At 47.2% G+C, this 14427-nt stretch overlaps 1 protein-coding gene across 1 annotated transcript in view; it reads left to right on the top strand.

The window, feature by feature from the left end:
• ACACB (acetyl-CoA carboxylase beta) overlaps nucleotides 888-14427 on the top strand; it is a 98867-nt gene continuing 85327 nt past the window's right edge. Inside the window, 1 exon segment of the mRNA XM_018061094.1 lies at nucleotides 888-1459. Coding sequence (XP_017916583.1) covers nucleotides 888-1459 — 572 coding nt within the window.

A 14427-nucleotide genomic window follows, 5' to 3' on the forward strand; every position in this document is an offset into this window, starting at 1 on the left:
TTTGAAATAGCTCAACTGGAATTCCATCACCTCCACTAGCTTTGTTCGTAGGTGATATCTGTCAATTCTGCCTAATCCAGGGGTATTGTCTAGGGAATATGGAATCATACAATGTGTGGTCTGTCAGAACTGGTTTTCTTCACTTAGCATAAAGTTTATTCCTTTTAGTGGCTGAACAATATTCCATTGTATGGACAGACCAGATCTTGTCTGTGCTTTTATCAGTGGGCACTTGGGATGTTTCAGCTTTGGGGATATTATGAATAATATTGCTACGAGTGAAAAGTGAAAGTGTTACTCGCTCAGCTGTGTCCGACTCTTTGTGACCCCATGGATTTTAGCCCACCAGGCTTCTCTGTCCGTGGGATTCTCCAGGCAAGAATACTGGAGTGGGTGGCCATTCCCTTTTCCAGGGGATCTTCCTGACTCAGGGATCAAGCCCAGGTCTCTTGCATTGCAGGCAGATTCTTTACCACCTGAGCCACTAGAGAAGCCCAGCGATGCTGTAACAGTCTTTTAATGCACCTGATCTCATTGAGTTCTCTCTCACATGCATTTTCATGGTTTGTGCATGTCTCAGTGTCTCTAAATTAGAAGTTAAGAAACAGGCTGCAGACCCCAGAGCTCATGATGGGCAGGGCTGGGGGAGGAGAGCTCCTTCTCTGTTCCCTGTCTAGCCCTTCTCCCTTCTAGCTCTCTCTGCCAAATACAGCACCCCAACTGGCTTTTGCCACCTGCTCCTTTAAGAAGCCAGATAACACGATTACATAGATCCTAAAATGGCTCCCTTGTTCTCCTTACAGATTTTCTGAGTGATCCTGCTTCTTTTTCTATCTTGTCTGATTTTCTCCTGCCTGACCTTTTCCCGATTAAAAAGCTGGGGGAAAATGTCAGACTCCAAGCAAGTCACCAAGAGTAAACGGAAAGTGAGCTTCACCCCGAGTCAGGAGCCGATTCCAGCCTCAGACGGCTCTCAGGAGCCACCGCAGGAAGGCTGCAACAGCAGCCCTCTGCCAGAGACCCCTCGCCAGGCTGAGCTAGCCTCCCACAAAGGACCCCAAGACACCTGCCAGCAGAGGACCTCCCGATCACCTCCGCCGCAGAATCCCCAAGGAAACCCCCTCTCGTCTGATGACGCCTCCCGAGCACGACAAGCCAACGGGTCAGGGACTGAAGGCCCGGAGATCCCAAATACCAATGACCTGTCCGCGCCAGCCAGGCCCCAGGGCCAGCGAGCCAGAACCCTCTCCAGAGAAGACAGGAAGCAGGCACACATCAAGAGACAGCTGATGACCAACTTCATCCTGGGCTCTTTCGACGACAACTCCTCCGATGAGGACACCGGTGCTGCCCTGTTCCGACAGTCTTCCCGGAAGGGCAGCCGGGCCAGCCTGGGGACGCTGTCCCTGGAGACTGCTCAGGCCGCAGGCGAGACTGAGACCTGCGCCCCTGTTATAAGGTAACGCACACTCTGTCCCCATCACCAGGAGGTGCAGCTTTGGGGTGGGGTCTGCACGCTTCCCTGCGCAGCCAAGCAACCAGCTATGCCAGTGCTTTGAGGGTGGCTATGTGGCAGGCAGGAGACACGAGGCTCGCCCCCACCTTCCTTCCCTCCTCTCAAAATCATTTGTTGAGTATCTCCTGTGAGTACAGGGCTCCAGGCCAGGACACTGGCTTTCCAAAAGACTGTGGTCTAGTTGGGGCAGATGACCTTGTATGTAACAACTAGTTATAATCTAAGCAGAAAGAAGCTCAGGTTGGCAAGAGCCAAAGCAATGATGGAAACCCCAAGGGAAGGACTGTGTTCCTGCCTCCTGATGAATATTCATTTATTTGTTGATTCATCCAACAGATGATTAACAACTGTAAAACAAGTCTTCCTCCAGTGATGACAGCAGAAACGCAGGGGAATTCCCTGGCAGTGCAGTGGTTAGGCCTTGGTGCTCTCACTGCCCTGGGTATGCGTTCAATTCCTGGTCAGGGAACTAATATCCCACCTCCAAAAAAAGAAAAAGCAGAAATTCAAATACTGTAACCACGTCCATCAAGTTGATTGTTGAAAACAAATACCTATAGGTCCATCCCAGGTGGGACTGTCCCAGGGATGCAGTCAGTGGCTTCGTTGTTTTTTTTTTTTCTGATTATTATTATTTGTTGTTTGCTTTTTATAGTGAAGTAGCGAAACTACTGTTGATTTATTTGGCTGCGTCGGGTCTTCATTGTGGCATGCAGAATCTTTTCTTGCTGCACAGACACTCTAGCTGTAGCTCATGAACTTAGTTGTTCAGGGGCATGTGGATCTTAGTTACCGGACCAGGGATCGAACTCACATCCCCTGCATTGCAAGGTGGTTTCCCAACCACTGGACCACCAGGAAAGTCCCACTGGCTTTGTTTTTTGTTGTTACTGTTATTGGACTTTGCCACCTCCCCTCCCAAATTACGAGTGGAATGCGATAGCTGCAGGTAGAAAACAAGGGAAACGCGGTGAGCAGACAGTAGGAAAGAGGCTCCGTCAGCCGTGACCCCGACAGCCTGAAAGAACCTCTGCTGGGTTCTAGGGTTGTGGCCACGCGTTCTGGGAAACAAACTCACTCAGAAGGGCAATGCAGATGATAGAGAGCGGTTGATTACACCAGCGGGCCCAGGGCAGAGTCTCCTCTTAGCCAAGGACCCCAACCAGTTTTTGTGAAAACCTTATATACCCTAAGTATACATGCGCAAACCCACCTCCCCAAATTCCCTGACAATCAAAGTTAACCTGCGATTCATATGCCTTAAACCTAGGTAGTTAACAGTGGACAATCATCAACAGGCCTGTGGTCTCACCCCCAATAAGCATAATAGAATGTACGATTCTATTTGGTTACACAGATAATTAGAGTATTCTTTTAGCAAGGTAGAGCGCTATAGCTCTTCCTTCCAGGGGCCTGGTTTTCCAGTTGGTATGTCGTTTCCATAGATACTGGGCATATAGATCAAAGTCCAGAGTCCGGCCCAAGATGGAGTCCTGCTTTCAAGAGAGAGCCTGTTCTGTTTCCTCCTTCATTACCCCCTCTTGATGCTCTTAACTAATAGTATGAGTGTCATTCATAGGGATATATTGCACGCTGGCTCTCCGACCGCCAATTTGGGAGAACAACAACAACCTTTGGCTTACAAAGTTCATAGTTCAGTTCAGTTCAGTCGCTCAGTCGTGTCCGACTCTTTGCGACGCTATGAATTGCAGCACGCCAGGCCTCCCTGTCCATCACCATCTCCTGGAGTTCACTCAGACTCATGTCCATCGAGTCCGTGATGCCATCCAGCCATCTCACCCTCTGTCGTCCCCTTCTCCTCCTGCCCCCAATCCCTCCCAGCATCAGAGTCTTTTCCAGTGAGTCAACTCTTCGCATGAGGTGGCCAAAGTACTGGAGCTTCAGCTTTAGCATCATTCCTTCCAAAGAAATCCCAGGGTTGATCTCCTTCAGAATGGACTGGTTGGATCTCCTTGCAGTCCAAGGGACTCTCAAGAGTCTTCTCCAACACCACAGTTCAAAAGCATCAATTCTTCGGCGCTCAGCCTTCTTCACAGTCCAACTCTCACATCCATACATGACCACAGGAAAAACCATAGCCTTGACTAGGCGGACCTTTGTTGCCAAAGTAATGTCTCTGCTTTTGAATATGCTATCTAGGTTGGTCATAACTTTTCTTCCAAGGAGTAAGCGTCTTTTAATTTCATGGCTGCAGTCACCATCTGCAGTGATTTTGGAGCCCCCCAAAAGTAAAGTCTGACACTGTTTCCACTATTTCCCCATCTATTTCCCATGAAGTGATGGGACCGGATGCCATGATCTTCGTTTTCTGAATGTTTGGCTTTAAGCGAACTTTTTCACTCTCCTCTTTCATTTTCATCAAGAGGCTTTTTAGCTCCTCTTCACTTTCTGCCATAAGGCTGGTGTCATCTGCATATCTGAGGTTATTGATATTTCTCCTGGCAATCTTGATTCCAGCTTGTGTTTCTTCCAGTCCAGCGTTTCTCATGATGTACTCTGCATAGAAGTTAAATAAGCAGGGTGACAATATACAGCTTTGACGTACTTCTTTTCCTATTTGGAACCAGTCTGTTGTTCCATGTCCAGTTCTAATTGTTGCTTCCTGACCTGTGTACAGATTTCTCAAGAGGCAGGTTAGGTGGTCTGGTATTCCCATCTCTTTCAGAATTTTCCACAGTTTCTTGTGATCCACACAGTCAAAGGCTTTGGCATAGTCAATAAAGCAGAAATAGATGTTTTTCTGGAACTCTCTTGCTTTTTCCATAATCCAGCAGATATTGGCAATTTGATCTCTGGTTCCTCTGCCTTTTCTAAAACCAGCTTGAACATCAGGGAGTTCACGGTTCACGTATTGCTAAAGCCTGGCTTGGAGAATTTTGAGCATTACTTTACTAGCATGAGAGATGAGTGCAATTGTGCGGTAGTTTGAGCATTGTTTGGCATTTCCTTTCTTTGGAATTGGAATGAAAACTGACCTTTTCCAGTCCTGTGGCCACTGCTGAGTTTTCCAAATTTGCTGGCATATTGAGTGCAGCACTTTCACAGCATCATCTTTCAGGATTTGAAACAGCTCAACTGGAATTCCATCACCTCCACTAGCTTTGTTCGCAGCGATGCTTTCTCAGGCCCACTTGACTTCACATTCCAAGATGTCTGGCTCTAGATGAGTGATCACATCATCATGATTATCTGGGTCATGAAGATCTTTTTTGCACAGCTCTTCTGTGTATTCTTGACACCTCTTCTTAATATCTTCTGCTTCTGTTAGGTCCATACTGTTTCTGTCCTTTATCGAGTCCATCTTTGCATTAAATGTTCCCTTGGTATCTCTAATTTTCTTGAAGAGATCTCTAGTCTTTCCCATTCTGTTGTTTTCCTCTATTTCTTTGCATTGATCTCTGAGGAAGGCTTTCTTATCTCTTCTTGCTATTCTTTTGAACTCTGCATTCAGAGGCTTATATCTTTCCTTTTCTCCTTTGCTTTTCGCCTCTCTTCTTTTCACAGCTATTGTAAGGCCTCCCTAGGCAGCCATTTTGCTTTTTTGCATTTCTTTTCCATGGGGATGGTCTTGATCCCTGTCTCCTGCACAATGTCATGAACCTCAGTCCATAGTTCATCAGGCACTCTATCTATCAGATCTAGGCCCTTAAATCTATTTCTCACTTCCACTGTATAATCATAAGGGATTTGATTTAGGTCATACCTGAATGGTCTAGCGGTTTTCCCTACTTTTTCAATTTGAGTCTGAATTTGGCAATAAGGAGTTCATGATCTGAGCCACAGTCAGCTCCTGGTCTTGTTTTTGTTGACTGTATAGAGCTTCTCCATCTTTGGCTGCAAAGAATATAATCAATATGATTTTGGTGTTGACCATCTGGTGATGTCCATGTGTAGAGTCTTCTCTTGTGTTGTTGGAAGAGGGTGTTTGCTATGACCAGTGCATTTTCTTGGCAAAACTCTATTAGTCTTTGCCCTGCTTCATTCCGCATTCCAAGGCCAAATTTGCCTGTTACTCCAGGTGTTTCTTGACTTCCTACTTTTGTATTCCTGACCCCTATAATGAAAAGGACATCTTTTGTGGGTGTTAGTTCTAAAAGGTCTTGTAGGTCTTCATAAAATCATTCAACTTCAGTTTCTTCAGCGTTACTGGTTGGGGCATAGACTTGGGTAACTGTGATATTGAATGGTTTGCCTTGGAGACGAACAGAGATCATTCTGTCGTTTTTGAGATTGCATCCAAGTACTGCATTTCAGACTCTTTTGTTGACCATGATGGCTACTCCATTTCTTCTGAGGGATTCCTGCCTGCAGTAGTCGATATAATGGTCATCTGAGTTAAATTCACCCATTCCAGTCCATTTTAGTTCGCTGATTCCTAGAATGTCGACATTCACCCTTGCCATCTCTTGTTTGCCCACTTCCAATTTGCCTTGATTCATGGACCTGACATTCCAGGTTCCTATGCAATATTGCTCTTTACAGCATCAGATCTTGCTTCTATCACCAGTCACATCCACAATTGGGTATTGTTTTTGCTTTGGCTCCACCCCTTCATTCTTTCTGGAGTTATTTCTCCACAAAGTTCATAATACATTGGAAAATGCAGGGTCCACAGAGCAGAACTATCAAGGCAAGTATAACAATGGTAAATATAGTTTTCCACCAATCACTCTTTACCCAAGATAGTCCCAAAGTCCAGAAAGGAATGTTTTCATTTTACATTGCTCTTATCTGTTTTTTTTTTTTTCCATATCATCAAAAGCAGCTAATACATTGCCAGATAAATCAGGAATATATACACAACATTCAACCTTAATTATAGCACAGGTCCCTCCTTGAACAGCTGTGAGCATGTCCAAAACCATTCTATTTTGAATTACTGCTTTTGTTACTTCTATGAAACTGGTGTTTACATAATATGTAACCCCACGAGCTGAGTCTATTGACTGTAGATCTGGCTTACACCAAGAGAGCAGGGAGAGATTATGATTGACAAGAGAAAGGAAAGTCTCTTTTTGTCTTCTCAGAAAAGAGCAGAGTGATTTAAAATCTTCTTGGTGGAGCGGTGACACCCACCGGGGAAGTCCATCCATCACAGACAGAGGCATAGCCCCACATACCCAACAGTTGGAGGTGTTGTGAAGTCCGTGTAGGAATGTGCATGTTGATGAGGCCAGGCAGCAGGAGTTGATCATGTGGCTTCATCCTGAAGGCGCTCATCCAGGATCTTCTTTTCCTTCTTCTTCTTAAGGATGATCTTCGCCTCTTGAGGGTCAGTGGGGTCCCTCTGCGCAGTCCTCTCAGCGTTTTCTGGGTCTGCGTGGTTTGTTCTCTTCACCCTCGTATGATGAATCCCAGGGGCAATACCTGCAACTTTAACTGCAGTAGGGGTAGTTAGAATAACAGGATAAGGGCCCTTCCACCGAGGGGCTAGCAAATCATGTTTCCAATCTTTGACCCATGCTTGGTCACCAGGCATAAACTCATGAATCTGTTCCCAAGGTGGGGAATGGCACCCTTTCTTGTACAAACTTAGTTACCTGATTTATTATCTCACCCAGTTGTTCCATCTGCTGTGAAATCTCATCCCCTCTACCTGAGGCAAATTTGTTGACACCTGTTTTATTATGGGAGGGGGCCTCCCATACACAGTTTCGTACAGAGAATAGCCATGGGACCGTGGGGTCATCCTGAGTCTGAGCAGAGCCGTTGGAAGCAAGTTCACCCAGGAGCAGTCAGTCTCTATGACCCACTTGGAGAGTGTCTCTTTAAGTGTCCGGTTGGTTCCTTCCTCCATCCCAGAACTCTGGGCCCATATGCAGTGTGCACTTTCCATTTTATGTTTAAAGTTTTGCTTACTTGTTGTACTAAATCAGCTACAAAAGCCGGGCCATTGTCTGATCCAGGGCTGGTGAAGTGAAGTGAAGTCACTCAGTCATGTCCGACTCTTTGCGACCCCTTGGACCTGTAGCCCACCAGGCTTCTCCGTCCATGGGATTTTCCAGGCAAGGATACTAGAGTGGGTTGCCAGTCCAAATCTGGGAACCACTTCCCTAAGCAGGCACCAGGCTACTTCTGATGCTCTTTCAGTCCAGGTAGGAAAAACTCCTACCCATCCTGAGAACGTACATACCATGACCAGCAGGTAACAGTAGTGTCGGTGAGGTTTCATCTCAGTGAAGTCCGCTTTCGGGTGTTCTAAGGGCAGCGTCCCTTTTAGCTGAATCCCTGGAGGTTTCTGTCCATGCCGAGAGGCGGCATTAACCTGTGAGCAGGCAGTGCAGTTCTGAGATTCTGTCCTGCATTAGGGAACAGAGGCAGGGAACTAAGAAATATTTTTGAATTAGCTCTTCCAGTTTATCATGGCCTAGATGGGTTGCTTGGTGTGTTTAGCTTATCAGAGTGGGTGCCAGCTCCTCCGGTACCAATAATTTGCCACTTGGCAATTCCCACCATCCTTTTTCAGTCTTGATACCCCCTTCTGCTTTGGCTAGTTGGTTTTAGGCTTCAGTGTATTTTGGAGAGTCTAGCATTAGCTCAGGCAGCTCTGCCAAAATGAGAGCTTTAATAAGGGCCTCGCTTGTCACCCCCAAGCCCTCAGCTGCTTGTTTAGTGGTCTTATCTGCCAGTCTGTTTCCCCAAGGCTGGGGGTGGGTATCCTCTTTTTGACGTCCTCAGCAGTGTATGACTGCAACCCTTTCTGGTTCCCAGGCAGCATCTAATAGGGTCTTAATTTTTTCCTTATTTTTAATATCTTTTTCACTAGCTGTCAAAGGCCTCTCTCCTCATACAGAGCCCTGTAGTGTGGCAAAAGCATACCTGGAGTCTGTGTCAGTGTTTGTCTTCTTACCTTTTGACAGCTGAGGGCCCAGATTAGAGCATATCGTTTGACCCATTGAGGAGACCAGTGTGATGGCAGAGAGCTAGCCTCAACGATGGTTTCTTCCATGACTACTGCATATCCCGACAGTCATTGTCCTTGTTTCACCAGGCTGGTGCCCTTGGTGTACAGGACCCACTCTGGGTCCGGGATTGGCTGGTCTCTCAAGTCAGGTCTGCTGGCATATTTCCTTGCAATCATGTGAGAGCCCACCTTCTCCCACAGGAAGGAGAGTGGCCGGATTCAGAGCCTGACAAGGCTCAGTAGTAACACGGGGGTTCTCACATAACAGTCCTTGGTACTGAGTAATCCGGGATGTCGACAGCCATTTATGGGGGTCCCCTCGAAGGAGAGCGTTGACCTCATGCGGGACTTTTACGAACAAATCTTGGCCCAAAGTCAGCTTAGTTGCTTCCTGGACCAGTAAGGCAACCACAGCAACTGCCCATAAGCATTCCGGCCACCCAGTGGCAACATTGTCCAGCTGATTAGAGATAAGCCACGGGTCTGTCCTGTGTCCCCATAGTCTGGGACAACACTCCCACAGCCACCTTGTCCTTTTCAGTCATGTAAAGAGTCAACGGCTTTGCAAGCTCTGGCAGGCCTAAGGCGAGTGCTGATGTCATTGTACTGGATTTGAGTTCTATTACCAGTGGGACTTGTTTTGCAAGCCTGGGCGTGGGGGGAGGGCGGGGGTGGTGGTGGGGGGGTGCGGGGTTGTCTTCCACCCAGACCTCAGGGAATTGTTGAGTTAACTCTCTCTCTTGACTGTTTAGCCCGTCCGGTTTCCCTTCCGGGAGATCATGCAACCTCCATTCATCTTGAGGGGTTACTGAGAGGAAGAGTAAATAGGTAGTCGAGCCCACTCGAACAGTGGGTCTTTCATGGGGGGAAAGGTCACTTGTACCCCCAATTTAAACAGCAAGTCTCTTCCCAACAAAGGTACTAGGCATTCAGGGATGTATAAACATTCATGAGTCACTTGGTGCCCCCCACCATCTGACATTTTCGGGGTAGGCTTGAGACACAAAGGCTGCATTTAGTCACCATCTGAGACCCAGCAGCCTCTGGCTGGGTCTGTTGGTGTATAAAGTCTATAGGCCTCACACAGTCTTTCGCAGAACTCAGAGGGTGATTCGCTTTCCCTTTGAATCACTTTGGAGGGTTTTGCCATACTCATACCTTTTCAGGCCCCCCTCTTGAGGCCTTGTAAAATAGCCGCCTGGTATCTCTCCAGGTGGCCCCTCCCTGCCTCTGTGTTACAGTCTCAGCGGGGCCTCTTATCGGGGTGGCTAGTTCTGCCCACCGCTGCGGGTTTGCAGTACCCTCATGTGCCATTGCTCTTAACCATTTTCTGGCCTCAGTTAGGATCCTGTGTCTGTCCTCAGTGCTGAAGAGGGAGACTAGTAGTTGGATTATGTCATCCCATGCAGGGCGGTGGGTTCGAAAAATAGTCTCCATTACCCTAATCTGGTAATAATAGGCTACGGGGGAGCTGACGGTGGTGGCTGTCTGTCCCCTGAACCGGAGGCTGCTGTAACTCTCTGAGCGGCATTTGTAGCGGGGGCCCTTTCCTCTGGCTCCTTAGTGGAGCGCAGCCTCTGTTTGATTCTGGTGTCTCCTTTGCCCTTCCTGTCAGTACTCACTGGGAGAGGAGAGGCGGGTATAGCTTGGGCAGTTTGACTGGAGCTAGATCCTAGTGGCTCCCAGAGGCTTCTACCTCCAGGAGAGCTGGCAGAGGAGCAGCGGCTGCTGCAGGAACTTCACCTGGCCCTGGATCAGGCATTAAGGTGGCCTCTGGTCCTGGTGGAGCACTGGGAGGCGAGCGTGTTGTCATCATCCAGTATGGGGGAGGGCATGTCATCCTTGTCCAAATCCTGCCAGATCCCAGAGGGAGAAGGGGGATCGGGATCTGCATGTCTTCACCTGCCAGTCAGCATGGCCGAACCAGAACAGCAGGTGGTCCAAGACTGTTTCTCCCTTAAAGTCTGTTCTGCCTTGGTGGGCTTGATCAGGTGCGGATGAAAACACAGATGGGTTAGATATCCCACGTCCCAGGCCATCTCCAGAAAAGCCAATTCATACTCACTTATGTACCCTGCTCCTTCTAGCCTGACAATTCTGAGGGGGTCAAGAATTTCACAGCAGACGAGACACCTCCTAGGGGAGGGTAGAATACAAGCACACAGGACCAAGTTTCTTCTCCTAAAAATCCCCTGGTGATCGCTGGTAATAATTTTCCCCGAGACGGCGTGGACTCACCTCCTAAATGACCTTCACAAATTTCCTTCCTAAGCCCTAACACACTCGTCGACCTGTGCACCAAGCAGTCGCTGCCACTTGCCTATTCCAGGCTCCTGTGGGTCCCCGCTCCTTCTAGTCCCTCCCAGGGGGGTGATCAGGCCCCCTCTTCCACCCTGCTGGGTGGGTTCCTCCTCACCTGAGCACTCAGTTCCCCTGCTGCCATCCACTACCTGCTAACGTGAGAGGTCCGGGCATTGAGAAGCAGAATCCTTCCAGAAGGGTGGGGCGCCTTCCTCCCTCTAGAAGATTCAAGCCACAAGGCCTCGGAGTAGTCCCAAATGGGACTTGTCTCCTCAAAGTGAGGAGTTTCCTGGGCAATACACCAAATGTTGTAGCCACGCGTTTCCGGGAAACAAACTCACTCAGAAGGACAATGCAGATAGTGGAGTGCAGTTTATTACACCGGCGGGCCCAGGGCAGAGTCTCCTCTTAGCCAAGGACCCTGACCAGTTTTTTGGTTTTCTTTTTAACCCTCTGTGTTTTCATCCACACCTGGTCAAGCCCACCAAGGGAGAACAGACTTTAAGGGAGAAACAGTCTTGGACCACCTGGTGTTCTGGTTCGGCCATGCTGCCTGGCAGGTGAAGACACACAGATCCCGATCCCCCTTATATACCCTAAGTGTATAAGGGTCCCTGAAACTAGTCTGAACACAGGAAAAAGAAAGATGCAATCAAAGTTAACCCGTGATTCATATGCCTTAAGCCTAGATAGTTGCTGCTACTGCTGCTACTGCTAAGTCGCTTCAGTCGTGTCTGACTCTGTGCAACCCCATAGACGGCAGCCCATCAGGCTCCACCGTCCCTGGGATTCTCCAGGCAAGAACACTGGAGCAGGTTGCCATTCCCTTCTCCAATGCATGAAAGTGCAAAGTGAAAGTGAAGTTGCTCAGTCACGTCTGACTCTTAGTGACCCCATGGCCTGCAGCCCACCAGGCTCCTCCGTCCATGGGATTTTCCAGGCAAGAGTGCTGGAGTGGGGTGCCCACAGTGCAGTTATCAATAGGTCTGTGGTCATACCCCAAGAAGCATAATAGAATGTACGATTCTATTTGGTTACACAGAAAATTAGGGTATTCTTTTAGCGATGGAGAGCCCTGGGGCTCTTCCTTCTGGGGGCCTGGTTTTCCAGTTGGTATGTCGTTTCCATAGATACTGGGCATATAGCTCAAAGTCCACAGTCCGGCCCAAGTTGGAGTCCTGCTTTCAAGAGCCTGTTCTGTTTCCTCCTTCACTTTTAAGCACATCATGTGTGTACACTGTCAAAATGAGGAAAAGCTGGATGAGGAGACGGCCACTTCCGTAGGCACCACGTTCCTGGTGAGCTTAACTTTTAACCCTGGTTACTGGAAGTGAGAAAGAAAATATTCCCTAGCTGATGGTCTTTAGGGGAAAGCAGTTTTGAGTTTCTGGAAGGGTTAAAGGAACGGCCAGGCTTCAGAGCTGAGCTCCACTCTGGTTCTGCCACCCTCCACTGCGTGACCTTGGACGGGGTGCTGCGTCTGTAAAATTAAACAGGATAATGTGTATAAAGTATGCAGAGCCTGGTATACAGTAGGTGCTTAATAAGAAGTAGACTCCTCCTCAGCCCCTTTCCCACCAGCACCCACTTCATCCAGCACTCAAATTTACCCAGAACTTCCCTACTTCTACCTATAGTTTATATAAATTACCCATTTATCCTTCATAAACACGGTACAATGCTCTCAATGGATCCCTATTTTACAGATGAGAAAACTGAGGCTCTGAGAGGTGAAATAAATACTACTCAGCTTTAAAAAAACAATGCAACAGGGACTACCCTGGTGGTCCGGTGGCTAAGACTCAGTGCTCTCAATGCAGAGGATCTGGGTTCGATCCCTGCTTAGGGATCTAGATCACGAATGCCATAACTAAGATCCAATGCAGCAAAATAAATAAAATAAATTTAAAAAAATTATGAAATAAGGCCATTTGCAGCAACATGGATGAACCTAGAGATGACCATATTTAGTAAAGTAAGTCAGACAGAAAAAAGACAAATATCTTATGATATCGCTTATATGTGGAATCTAAAAGAAAACAGAAAAAAATAAAAATAAAAGAAAACAGGATACAAATGAACTTGCAAAACAGAAACAGACTCAGACATGGAAAACAAATCTATGGTTACCAAAAGGGAGAGCAGGGGAGGATATAAATTAGAAGTTTGAGATTAACATATATGTGTCTGCAAAGAGCTGGACACAGATATATATACACACACGCAAAGAGCTGGAAACAACTGAAGCAACATAGCACTCATGCACGCTATATATTTAAAATAGATAAACAACAAGGACCTACTATATAGCACAGAGAATGAAATTCACTATCTTGTAATAATGTATAAAGGAAACATCTGAAAAAGTATATGTGTATAACTGAATCACTTTGGTGTACAAAAAACTAACACAACACTGTAAATCAACTATGAAAGTGTTAGCCACTGAGTCATATCCAACTCTTTGCGACTCTGTGACCATAGCCTGTGAGGCTTCTCTGTCCATGGGATTCTCCAGGCGAGAATACTGGAGTGGGTTGCCATTCCCTTTTCTAGGGGATCTTCCCAACCCAGGTCTCTTGCATTGCAGGCAGATTCTTTACCATCTGAGCCATCAGGGAAATTATACCTCAATTTTAAAAAATGGTTTAAAAAAGAGGCAAAGTACCTTTTCTAAGATCACACAGCTCAGAAGTGGCAGAGCCAGGTTTTAAGGCCAGATCTGCTAGACAGCAGGACTCAGGTTCTATTGTTTCACACAGTATGTTCTCCAGTAATCTCCAATATCCTCTCCCCTCCAGACCCTGTTCTTTCCCTCATTGTGGCAATTTCAGCAGGGATTAGGGAAAAGCAGTTTATTAAACCAAGTTTAAGTCTGAGTGAACTCCGGGAGCTGGTGATGGACAGGGAGGCCTGGCGTGCTGCAACTCATGGGGTCGCAAAGAGTTGGACATGACTGAGCGACTGAGCTGAATTGAACGAAACCAAGTTACCCAAATGGATAAGCATCAGAGACTGTTAGACCTGGATGTCCAATGAGCTGGTTCTAAGCGACTTCTAAGGAGGAAGGATGGAGAGAGGCATTTAGCACAATGGTTCCAGCAGGAAATAAGATAGAAAATCCTAGCAGGGAGATTGGAAATGTGCAAATAAATAGGTAGACTGCTAAGATGGTTTCCAAGTGTGTTCAATGCCGGGAAGGAAACAGGGTACAGAATAAATACCTGTGGGGTCTATTTTAGAGAAATGCGGTCAGGTCAGGTAAGAGCTCTTGGAAGAGGCAACTTTCAAGCCAAACTAGAACAGTCCAACAGAACTTTCTGCCAGGTTGGAATGTTCCAGAATGGAATATTCTAGAACTCTGCAGTTCAGTTTGGCAGCCATTCATATTTGACTACTGAGCGCTTGAAGTGTACCTGGTGTGACTAAAGGACTGAATTTTATTTTTTTATGGCCTCATGATGGAGCTTTGGGATCTTAGTTCCCCAATCAGGGATTGAGTCTGCACCCTTAGCACACTGGACTGTCAGGGAATTCCCAGAACTGAGTTTTTAATTTAAGTTTTAATTAACTTAAATAGCCTCCTGTGGCTGGCGGCTGTTGTTTTGGATGGCACAGACCCAGCCCTCCTGGACAAAAGGAAAACAACTGTGTGAATTCCTCCTGGTCTCCCCTCCTGTCCCTT

Source organism: Capra hircus, chromosome 17 (genome assembly GCF_001704415.2).
Source record: "Capra hircus breed San Clemente chromosome 17, ASM170441v1, whole genome shotgun sequence".
In the NCBI taxonomy this organism is placed as follows: Eukaryota; Metazoa; Chordata; class Mammalia; order Artiodactyla; family Bovidae; genus Capra; species Capra hircus.